At 45.6% G+C, this 12302-nt stretch overlaps 1 protein-coding gene across 2 annotated transcripts in view; it reads left to right on the forward strand.

Moving 5' to 3' along the window:
• Positions 1–12302, forward strand: part of FGF18 (fibroblast growth factor 18) — a 107760-nt gene that overhangs the window by 41741 nt on the left and 53717 nt on the right. For both annotated transcript variants that reach the window (XM_054036481.1, XM_054036480.1), the window contains one exon: positions 6905–7085. In XM_054036481.1, the coding sequence (XP_053892456.1) occupies positions 6905–7085 (181 nt within the window). The remainder of the gene's footprint in view (positions 1–6904; positions 7086–12302) is intronic.

Consider the following 12302-nt stretch of genomic DNA (forward strand, 5'->3'; position numbering starts at 1 on the left):
ACATACTGCTAGTTACTATGAGTGGCTGAAGTTCCCCTTCATGGAGAGCATATTAGTAGAAAACTATTATTAGACAGTTTTGCACCCTAATCATGCAAAATGAAATAAACACAAAATTCACAACACAGTGGTGGAGGGTATATACTGTGGCTACATATTCCCTATGTCATAGGGAATCATCTTCCAGTCTTCTGGGATTGTCCCAAATTGAAAGGTTTCTGGCCTGATGTTAGAAAATGATGTAAGAGTAATTTCAGTCGCTATCTCCCCATTCATTCCTATTATTACAATGTTAGGAAAATGTCCTGATTTGCCAAAATTAAACAAGGGTTTAGAATTTTTTGTCACTGCAGACAATAGTGCAGTTTGGCCTGATCCTTCAAACACTTACACGTGAACTTACCTTTATGCACGTGAGCAGCCCTACTGAGGGGTCTGCTCATTTAACTTTGGGCCTGAGCCAAAGTCCAAAGTGGGAAAGGATCCCACTGATACCATGGGGTTAGGAACAAGCCCTATACATGTTAGCAGGTGCAGGGCCTATGGTTGCCAAACCAAATAACATTTGTGGAAATGTGGTTGATGAGAAGAAAAGAAAAGAAAAGAAACATTCTTTTAAATGTGATGTTTCAATATACAGCAATAATAGATATTAATTAAAATGCTTATGTTTTCAAGAGTAGCTGGTAACACAGAGATATGTTTCCATTCTCTTGTTTGTTTGTAACTGCAATAAGTATACTTTTTTCCAAAAAAAAAAAAAAAAAAAGATACTTGTCTTTAGGTGACCCGCGGGACTGAGCTTTGGTTACCATACATCAGCAGGCCAATATTACTGATTCACTCTTCTGGAGACTTATGAAATGGAATCTCTAGTATGGTATGCGAGTATAGGTTTCATTTGATTAAATGAACAATATGTGACCTATTGATTGTTGATTATATTGCTATTCAGTGCTATGGGCCAGATTCAACCTAAACTGGCACAGCTAATTCACCCTGGCCTTGATTCAGCAAAGCATCCCTTTTCAATAAAGCAATTAGGCACACGCTTATCTGTAAACCGATGCTTAAATTCCAGTGATTTCAGTGATTAAGTGCTTTGCTGAATCAGGGCCCGTGTGTCCAAGGGGGAGAGCAGGTAGGGCTATCTCTGCTTACTCTCTGACAGGGCTCTGCCCCAGGAGAGCAGTTTTAAAGGTATGTCTTCACTGCACTTAACTCGAGTTATCTACGGTCAAATCAACTCCTCTTGAATTAGCTCATGTGAGAATGCCCCTCTGGGAAGCAACACTTCAGCTGTACAGAGTGTGTGTAAGCTGCTGTAAATTGTGTAGCCCCCTCCCCGAGGTGTGGCTCAAGCCTCCTGCCTGGGGCTGGCTGTGTTTATGGGGAGCGGCTTCTCTCCGCACATGTCTTGAGTCCTCGTCAGTTCTCTTCAGTGACACCTGGTACCTGCACCCAAGGTACCTTTTCACTGTGACCATGACACACAAGGTGCTGTCCCTTGGGAAAATGAATAGTGCTACCACTGCCAGCAAGGAATATAAATCCCCGTACACAAGAAACAATGAGGTACATCACCACAAACCCCAGCAAAGAAATGTAACACCCAAAAATAACAATATGACAAAGGGGGACTTTACTGGGACCATGAAAATAGGCTCTGGGGAGGAAAGGGTTAGGATTAACTAATCTTTAACCTCAACAACTCAATATGTTTCCCACCTCCCAACACGCTCAGCACTTCCCAACCCCTAGCTACCTCCTGGGCACCTTGCCAGCAGATGGCACGCTGAGATTGAGTGCATTGGCCAGCTTACACAAAAAGGGCCCCCTTAAGTGTCTTGGCCCCTGGGTGGGGCAGAATCCCTCCCTGGCCTGCAGTCCCTGGAGGGCACAGCTGGCTCTCAGTAACTGGTACGAGGTTGGATCTCTGTCATTCTTGATGCTGGTTTCTGCAGGGCTGGCACTGCCTGACCCATGCACTAGATCCCACAGCAGTTCAAAGATCCCCTTTGTGGGGAATGGGAGTTAATCAGAGACTCCCTTAGCTGTTCTGCTTCTCTTGCAGTTCCCAAGATCAAAACTAAAACTAAATCTACACTATCTGTCTGTATCAGGCTGAGCCATGTCACCCATGAGGAAGCCTTCCTATTGGCCTCATACGGAGTATTTAGTCCATTCTGTCCCCACCCCGGACTCTAAGCATGCATGAAATGGTAATCCACAGAGTAGGACCCCCCCTAGAGGCTCAGCCCAAATAGGGGTTACAGTTGTACTATACCCCGCTGTAGCCTGTACCCACTGATGGGCAGGCCAACTCAAGATAAAAGCACCAGCCTGCTCAGATTAAGGATTTGTATGGATGGATGGGGCTCAAATTAATTCTGCAATAAAGATAAGCTCTAAACTGTGGTGAAGCCCTGCTGAAGGAGGCTATGCCAGAGGCAAGCCACTTAACTTCTTTTGGTTGCAGTTTTCAGGGGTGGCAGGTTTGTATATTTTATGGTGGTGCCCAGAATGAGTCCCAGTCCCACCCTCCACATCTGATATTGGTGCACATAACAGAATTAATGGGGTAGGGCCGAGGGGTTTGGACTATGGGAGGGGGCTCAGGGCTGGGGCAGAGGGTTGGGGTGTGGGGGGGTGAGGGCTCTGGCTGATGCTGGGGATGAGGGGTTTGGGGTGTGGGAGGGGCTCAGGGCTGGGGCAGTGGGTTGGGGTGCTGAGTGAGGGCTGCGGGGTAGGTTGTGGATGAGGGGTTCACAGTGTAGGAGGGGGCTCAGGGCTAGGGCAGAGGGTTAGGGTATGGGGGTGAGGACTCTGGCTGGGGTGTAGGCTCTGGGGATGAGGAGTTCAGGATGCAGGCAGGCTGCCCAGGGGCTGGGGCCAGAGAGGCGGACTCCCCAGCCCCCCCAGCGTACTCCCCAGCAGCAGCACACTCACCAGGCACCGTTACAGCACGTGCTCCTAGGGGCCAGGCCCTTTTCAGGTCCAGGAAGCCCCCTCGCCTCCCCTGTGGTGGGTACCGGGGTGGGAAGGAAGGGTTGCCATCATGTGTGCACCTCCTCCCTCCGCAGGCGGTGGCTGCTGCCGGCACTGCTCCCTTTTGTAGCCGGCAGCGGCCAACAAGGGAGCGCAGCGTGGAGCAGCAGGGCAGACACCCACTGCCCAGGGTGAAGACAGGGATGTTCCTAGGGAGGTGCGTGGGGGCCGTATGCAGGGCCAAGGGAGAGACCCGGGCCCGAATATTGGCCCCCAGACTCTGAATTTGCTAGAGCATGGGCACCACGGGACCATATAACTCACTGCCCCTGGCAGTTTCCCCATCATTCCAGGAGTGCCATGAAGGTTAATTAGCTGAAGAGTACTATGAAAATATTAATTTAAAACCCAATCTTGCACTCTACTAATATGCAGACTGATCCTTACACCCATGCAGAGTCTTATTACAACCAATATGACTCCATACATGCACAAGGGTCTGCCCCTGCAGTTCAGACTGCAGGGACAGTGCCCAAGTATTGTCGTCAATAGGCATATAGATGACCTTAAATCTGGATTTAATTCATCTGGTATTTTGTATTTATTAGACACATCTCCTAGCTTCCTCTTCTAAATTTGAGAGAAGAACTCTGCTCTAAGGGGATAACAACAGAGGCCCTAATCCTTCAAAGATTTATGCATGTACTTTAATTTTAAACTCACTGACTAATCCCATTGATTATAGGACTATCAATACGACTACCCACAGTGCATAAAATAACTCATATGTGCAAGTCTCTGCAGGATCAGGGCCTATAATACTCCCAGTGAGCTGTACACATAGTTCAAGGAGACTGGGAAGGAGTTATGGTCCTTCTGGACATGTGAGTTTGTGGGCTAGTGAATAGGGGGAAACACTACTTATGTAGAAATCAAACTTAGCCAGGGTAAAGCAGGGGTGAGACTATGCCAATATAATAGGTATTTTTGTGTGATGGTACAGTCCAAGTGAGGCTTGGCAAATCTGTGGCCTTTGTGACTGGAAGCCTCCCTCCAAAAACCCCCAAATCCCACCTTTTTATTTTTTCTAGAAAAATCTGCAACTCATTAACATGTTGTGAAAGCAATGCAATCTTGATTGCAAAATCTCTTTTAAATCTTAATATTATGGAGTCAAAGTCTTAACTGCAAAGCCCCTTGTTTTTGTGGTGTGAGGCAGAGCGTCAACATTATGTGAACATCTCTTTTTTGGTACACCTCTACCCCGATATAACGCTGTCCTCGGGAGCCAAAAAATCTTACCGCGTTATAGGTGAAACCGCGTTATATCGAACTTCCTTTGATCAGCTGGAGTGCGCAGCTCCCTCCTCTTCCATCCCTCCCCCCCGGAGCACTGCTTTACCGCGTTATATCTGAATTCATGTTATATTGGGTCACGTTATATCTGGGTAGAGGTAGTTTAATTTCCTTTGTTAGAAGTTTCATTTGGGTGAGTAGGGTGGGGAAGAATAATAAGAAGGGGAAATTGGCTATTGACAGTGCAGGTCTAATCTTGCTCATTTTACTCTCACACGTAGCCCCAATGATTTGGGTGAGTATGATTAGCAGGACTTGATTAGTTCAGGGTGGGAAGCTGCTTTAACCTTGTGTACTGTATAGCATGTGGATGAGCCTGCTATTTCTGCTGTTAGTCTTTAATCTGCAGGACGTTGCTTCTCGCTGTTCCATTTTCTGAGAGTGGGAATTATTGCTATTGTAGTTGAATAATTCCTTCATTGAGTTTGTCACCTTGAATGTGTTGATAGACAATCACTATGTCTCCTTGAGTCTTCTCTTCTGCAGTCTGTGTACGTTAAACGTCCCCAATCTCTTCTTGGCTCTCTTATCTGAACACTTGGGATACAAATATCATGATTCCAATGTTTAACAAGGGCTGTAAAGTCAATCCTGCATTCTATAGACCCATGACCTTCATTGATGTGGCAGCTACATTGAATAAAAGTTTTTGTTGATTAAGTTGCTCAGTGAGGGGCTGAGTTTTGAGGACGGATGGACTATTTTAAAATTTTTTTCCTCTTGCTTACTGATCAGTGTCTTGTGTCTTTTCACCAACTTGATAGATGCGCAAGTATTTGAAAGTAAATGCTCTTTTCAGGTTCTGACTTTCCGGTAGCATTTGACTCTACAGCGAGAAACCTGCATTGTTGCAAGATGATGGAAGAAGGGACTGAAGTGGTCTGGGTTTGCTTTGTGTGGCCATCCATTCCTGTATGTGTCCCAGATTGGAATGGGACAGAATTGGGGCTTACCTACCCCTTTTCCTTTGTGAGTGGCATCCCTCTGTGCATACTTGCTCCTTTTCTCTTTGATTTATACATGAATTCTACTGTTTCCAAGCTAGAAGGACCAGAATTTTATGGCCCAAATATATTAGGCACAGAAGTAGCATTTCCCCTTTGGCTGAAAATCACCCCATTGTAGAGGTGCAGCACAGTGCCTGATCATCGCTAACTTCCCACTTGTGTCCTCTTTTGCTGTGACTCTCACCCCACATGTAGATGGTCCACAGTTTAGTTCATTAGATCCCACCGACACCAGAGAATTTAGCCAATAAACATTGTTTGCCTTGGCCAAACTAAAACTGCACCAATGTAAAGTAGAGTTTTTTAGTAGCTCAAGAGTTCTATGTGTCTTTTGCTTGGTGGATGACAATATGCCAGACTCTCTTAATTTATTATCATTTGAGGGTAATCTGCCATTGAAATATAGTCTAAGTCTCATGGGTAGAATCAAACAAAAGGTAAAAAAGGCTCCTCTGAGTATCATTAGATTTAGATACCAGATTGATTTCTATTTTTTGCCAGCTACTTCTCAGGTATTTGAAACTTGAATTAATACAGGTAATTAATGTCTGGGGCTGAAGTGTTAAAAGGGCCTTGATGATACTTCCACTCTGAAACCCATTCAGAAAGGCCTACTAAAGAAAGTTCTTGGTTGACTAGTCGTCTGATTTATACTGAGTTGGGATGTCTCTAACTGGGGGCAGAAATTGGTCTGTGCTTTGGCAAATATGGGAAAATGTAAGCTAAAGCTGGATGCTAGATCTCCAGAAAGGTGTCTGCTGCCAAAGGGAGTTGTTAGTTCTTTAAAGCTTCAGTTAACTAAAGTTAATTCTGCTCAAAGAGCCAAAGGCCATAAAAATAGTGGAAAATGGCGAAGCAGAGGAACCCTGCTGATAATCGCTCATTCTGGAAAGCCTGCTCTTGCCCTCTGGTCCACGTGGCCTTGTTCTCAGATGGCCAGCTCAGGCAGATACACAGGAATAGACCTTATGCAATCAACTGACTCTGCTACTCAGAAAAGCAGATTTTTCTAACTCAACAGATTTTTCTCTGAGTGTGTATTTAGAGCCAGATCTCTTGACTGTAGTGACAAAAATAGGGTTTTTCTTCCTTTTTAATGAAGTTGGCAGAACCAGCACAGCTATTGGAGCTGGAGCTGGGATTCTTCCTTCTGCATTATCAGAGTTGTTTACTGTGTTCCAATTACAGACCCAATCACTCAGACTTGTGTAAGCCTTTTGGCAGTGTTGGAGCCTACCCAGGTGTCAGTGAGCGCATCATTTGAAGACCGTGGCATTGTGCAGGTTTAAATCAGGACAGAATTGAGCCTGCAGGAGCTTTTATTACTGAGAATGATACATGAGAAGAATGAAACCCAGTTTCTTTGTCAGCACCTAGGTAGAACTTTACTTGGAGCACTTGAACCTGCAGCCTTTATCCACATGACCACCAGTGAAGTCAAGCCACAGTAGACTATTACTGTGTGATGTGCTCTTTGGCAGGCTTGGTTTGTTGTTTTCGTAGGCAAGATGCTGTATCTGTTTCATGGTCTATTGTCTCTCTCTTTTCATCAGATGTTCCTTGCCGAGGAGAATGTGGATTTTCGGATACACGTGGAGAATCAGACACGAGCAAGGGACGATGTGAGCAGGAAGCAGCTTAGACTCTACCAGCTGTACAGCAGGACAAGTGGGAAACACATCCAAGTTCTAGGCAGGAGGATCAGTGCTAAGGGGGAAGATGGAGACAAATATGGTAAGAATATTAACCATGACCCATCCAGGGTCAGTATAGAGGTTTGAAATGAATGTGTGAGAACAAATGGAAAGATGGGTCACAGCCTTGCACTAGAACAGGCTTCCTGTATCTTAGCTTATACAAGAGGTGCATCAGAAAAATGAAGCTGTGAAATTGAATTGGAAAACCTGTTTGTTCCTGAAACCCTCTGAGATGTCCTTGGCAAAGATGCTTTCAATCAACTTGATGCAGACCCCTCACTAGCAGGGATTTAGAATTGGATACTGTAAGGTACTGAGTGCCTCTCTCACTCAAATAAATTGGAGTCAACAGACATTTCAGCGTCTTGCAGGATGAGATCCAGGGAATCAAAGAGCCCATCATTTTAGTTTCCTGTGAGTGCACCACTCAGTCTAGCAAAATACACAACTGCATCCTATCAAAAGGAAGATAGAAGTGTTTTATGAAACTTCATCTGTGTAATCCTATTTCTTTCTCTTTTCTGAACACTGCATGTTGTGCCTCATTGACTGTTGCCCTATGGTTTGGCCCATTGGTTGATATGTCACTGCAGAAATTCATGAACATATATTGTCTCTGACTGTGTATGATGTACATACGAGCATTGGAATGTGCGGGGAAGGGGAAACTTTTTTGAAAATAATTCTCTCAGGGAACTGCAAACATTAACGTGCAGTACATGCCTGGCATAGAGGTGTGCACACAGGGACGGCTTCTGCCAGTGTGCAAGGAGCATGTAAAGCGGGGCAGGTTAAGGCCTGTGTGCCACTGGAGAAATAGTTCAGAAATAGCTGATCTTTGTGAAAATGACCCTTCTGGTATTGCCAAAGCCCTAGTTAGTTCTACAGCATGCCCTTTACATAGCTAAGAAAGGCCAGGTGGGTCGGCTTCTGGATGCTGCCTTTGCTTTTCCAACATTTCGAAGTAATGTGGGGTGGAGAAGACTATTTGGTTGCTGATTTTAGGCCATTAGGCTGCTTTTGTCATGTTTCTGTCCCTTTTGTGCCTGCACAGTCATCACAAGTGCTCCTCCTAGGCCCCAGGATGGGAAATACATTCCAGAAGAGGAGGATGCTGAGGTCCCATAGGGAACAGTGCAGTGGCCAGGAGGGCCAAACCTGGACCTGCACCAAGTGACTGGCAGCATGGAGCCCTGCCTTTTGGGGGGTCCCCCCCTGTCATGCGCTGAGGTGCTCCTCCCTCAATGATCTGCTGCAGCCCACCCACCTTGGAAGCCCAGTCCACTCCCAGTTGCTGAAAAGCTCCCTACCACCCTTGTTGGGACCCACTCCCAGTAATGACAGCCCCCCCCCAACCCATCTATTCCAGTTACTAAAACCCTCTTGCATCATCCTAATAACAAGCCTCCCTGACCAGCTGCAAACCCCTCCCACCTCTAGATGGGCTGTAAGGGTTGTGGAAACCTGCTCACCATCACACATGGCACAGGGACACTCAAAGCATGATAATCCATGTGGCAGTGAGTGGGGGCCTTAGATGCAGGATGTGGCCCCTGCGATAATGGAGCGGAGATATGTCAGAGTCAGGGATGTGAAGAACCATCTGTGCAACAGCCAACGCTGACTACCAAGGCGACGGCATAGAATGAATTATTTTCCAGAAATGCCTCCAGAGGCTTTGTTAAGGCGTCACCTCTGATCAGGACCCGGGATAGACCTAACGCAGGACCCTGGATCTGAACACTCTTGAACTTTGGATCCAGATCTGAAAGTTGTTGGTTAGGTGTATCTCTAACACAGAGTCTGGAGGACATCTTTGTCTCACACCTGTTGGTTGACCCTTTCTCCTGCTCCACATCCTCTCTTCTTCCTCCTTTTTGGAGTATAATTTTCATCATTTCTGAATCTGGCCCACTGAGTCAGTCAGGATTAGATTTTTGGGAATCCCTGATTCCCAATCCCATGCTTGTTCCTCTGGAGCATGCTGCCTGTCTTGGACTATGCTGCCTTTCATAGGGTGAAACTCTCTTCCACCTGATCCATTGGTCAACACAGAAAGAGGCAATAACATTGGCAATGGATGTAAAAGAGAGTCACAGTGTTGCAGGGAGAGTGGGAGCCTGTCTGAGAAGTTGCAACAAAGAAAAAGGTGCCCGAGCGTATGAAATAGCTCCAAAGGCTGCTGCTACGGGCACAAGTCTAGAGAAGAAGGAAGTGTGTGGGAATCACAACCGGAACAAGGTATAATATGGTGTGTTTTCCACAGGCACCTCCAAACACTGAAGAATTACTTAAAAGAGGATGCAGGCTGGTGGGTAGGTGGGGGCAGTCTTCCCTAACCTGGGAGTTTGAACCCTTTCATCTGCCTCTTCCAGATGACACTCGAACTCCTCAGCTGCTGTGTCACTCTTTAGATGGGAGGGTGGTTTAGGGCTTAGTCTTCAAGTGAAGAGATGACCTTTCTTTCTGAATATCCAGCATCCAACTAATTCATTACAAGGATGGAGAGGGTTTTATTTGGGTTTTCAGGGAAGGGAGAGTTGGCTGATTTATTGCAGGCCTTACTGACTTGTGCAAACTTTCTTTGCCTCTTGGCTAAAGAGGATGCACAGAAATGGAGTCAAAATGAGGTCCCAGGCAGTGCTGTGGTGATTTCAGAGCTCATAGACTCATAGATCACTACAGCACAATTTCATGCAGCTTCAGATCAGTAAAATAACAAACTGTAATGTGTATTAGACCAGTGGTTCTCAAAGCCGGTCCCCTGCTTGTTCAGGGAAAGCCCCTGGTGGACCGGGCTGGTTTGTTTACCTGCCGTGTCCACAGGTTCAGCCGATTGCAGCTCCCACTGGCCGCGGTTTGCTGCTCCAGGCCAATGGGGGCTGCGGGAAGGGTGACCAGCACATCCCTCAGCCCACGCCCCTTCCCGCAGCCTCCACTGGCCTGGAGCAGCGAACCGCGGCCAGTGGGAGCTGCGATCGGCCAAACCTGAGGACACGGCAGGCAAACAAACTGGCCCGGCCAGCCAGGAACTTTCCTTGAACAAGCAGCGGACCGGCTTTGAGAACCACTGCATTAGACAGCTGCTGTAGGAAGAAACCAAGATCTAAACAGAGGAAGTATGGCAGCTTAACCACCTGATATGGGTGTGCATATGCCATTTGTAAGGACAAATACAAGTTCTGAGGTCCATAAAATAGCTAATATAATAATCTGGGGATTCAATTTTGGGTTTGTGCAAAGCAGCCTTTGCTCTGAGGCCAGGATCTGGCCCCATGTGTCTGATTTATTAAACAGAAAATTAAGTCTGTTAATAGAATTAATTGAGTCAGTTTAATCCTTTTAGTCAGATGGATTTTATCCCTTCTCAAACATATGAAAATCCATTTGAACAGAAGTCAATTATCAGACTAAATTAAATCTAATAACAATGCCTACTGCTTTCAGAAACACTAATTAATCTAAATATACTTACCTATCTCACTAGGGGGATGGTGAGACTTAATTGCTGTTCCTAAATTGGTCTGATATCCTCAGATAAAAGGCGATATATGCAAAAATACTGTCTCTTAACCTATTTAATGAAAAGACTGACAATCTATTTACAGATTACACGTTTATTTTGGACGCTTTAATCTATTCTGATGTAGTTTGCTCTGGCCCAGAAAAAACAATATTCTTGTTACAAACTTATTACTACTTTACCAGGTGTCTAAGTGGTTCTTTTCATTCACAAAATGAAATGGGCTGGAAGGGGGTGGGGGGAGGGAAGAAGGACTTAGAATAAAAAGGTTCCATCTCAGATAAATGGTACAGATAGGCGAGATAGAGATCAGTGACCTGAAACACTAGAGCCTTTCATTTATTTTCATTTCACAAAAGGCAGAAGACATTCTATACTGTTTGTTCACTATCTTTGTGTCCGGTTCACTTGGTTGGATGTAGCTCTCTAGGATGGGTGAAGGCACTTTGGCTCATTTGTACTTCACAGCTGTGTGGTTTTGTTTTAAAGTATATTTGTCACAGTCTAAGGTTGTACCACAGGGTGTGTGTGTGTGTTTAAAGTTATATCCAGGAGAAGTGATTTCCCTGCCCTTCACTGTTGTGTGGCATGCTTTGCACCAGTTGACCCCTTGGCTGGTGCGTTCCTCCCCAGAGATGGCAGTATTTCAGTGGTGGGTGACTTATGGCCGGATCAAAGCCTTGCACCACTTAAGCCATAAAAATAGAGGCTTAAGTGAGATCTTGTGTTGGCCCTCTGTCCTGGGATTAATTTTACCCATAGTGAGTAAATTGCTTTGGGATTCTTACGGATGGAAGGTGTTATATGTAGGTTTATTATTATTATTTTATTATAATTTGTTATTAGAGGGTATTTTTCTCTAAAGCACAATCATGCCAGTATTGCACTAGTGTGACCCTTGTCAAAATTTTCCACAGGAATGACCCCAACACTCCAGTTTACAATAGTGTTTTGGGCTAGTGCGGTAATCTCCTTTATAATTGGGGACAGCATCAAAAGTGAGGAGCCCCCCGTCCTAAACTGTCTTTCAGTTTCAAAGCCCTTCATCTTTAGACTTCCAGCCTCTCTGAGGACCTGATCCCAAGCCCATTAAAGTCCATTGAAAGACTCTTGCTGACCTTCTTGGGTTTTGGATCAAGCCCTAGTTGCCTGTGAGAAAAGATGGGCTATACATTGTTGACAGAATATTAACAAGTCTGGGCCCTGGCAGATCCTGGCGGGAAGCAAATTCTAGAGACAAGGAGAATATCCTGTGTCAGTAGCTCCCCCTGCTTATCAAGGAGGATCATCTCTAGTGTCTCCACTCACATCAGCTATGGCATTATGACCCAGGGAGAGAGTCAGTCTCTCCGGTAGTCAGGTCTTGAACCTTAAAGGTTAAATCTGGCACTGGTATACCACCTGGAATCTTATGGGGAGCCAGAGCAACTCTGAGTATCGGTGCTATGTCCCCTGTGTGATGGACCACTCAGCTGTGATCACTGCATTCAGTACTAGCTTGAGCTTCCAGTTGGTGCTGGTGTACAAGCCCATGTAGAGCATTTTATATCAGTATAGATATCAGACACAATCCTTCCCTGATGGAGACTTCCATTTGTGGAGTAGGTGGGCTCAGTGCTGGGGGGTGGGAAGGGTATGGAAATAGCCTCCTGTATTTGCTGAATTCCTTCTTAGGTTTTAGTCAGCCTGTGCTTTCTGAAATTAACGAGCTAATGTAGCAGTTCTTTGGGC

This window comes from Malaclemys terrapin, chromosome 8 (genome assembly GCF_027887155.1).
Source record: "Malaclemys terrapin pileata isolate rMalTer1 chromosome 8, rMalTer1.hap1, whole genome shotgun sequence".
NCBI lineage: Eukaryota > Metazoa > Chordata > Testudines > Emydidae > Malaclemys > Malaclemys terrapin.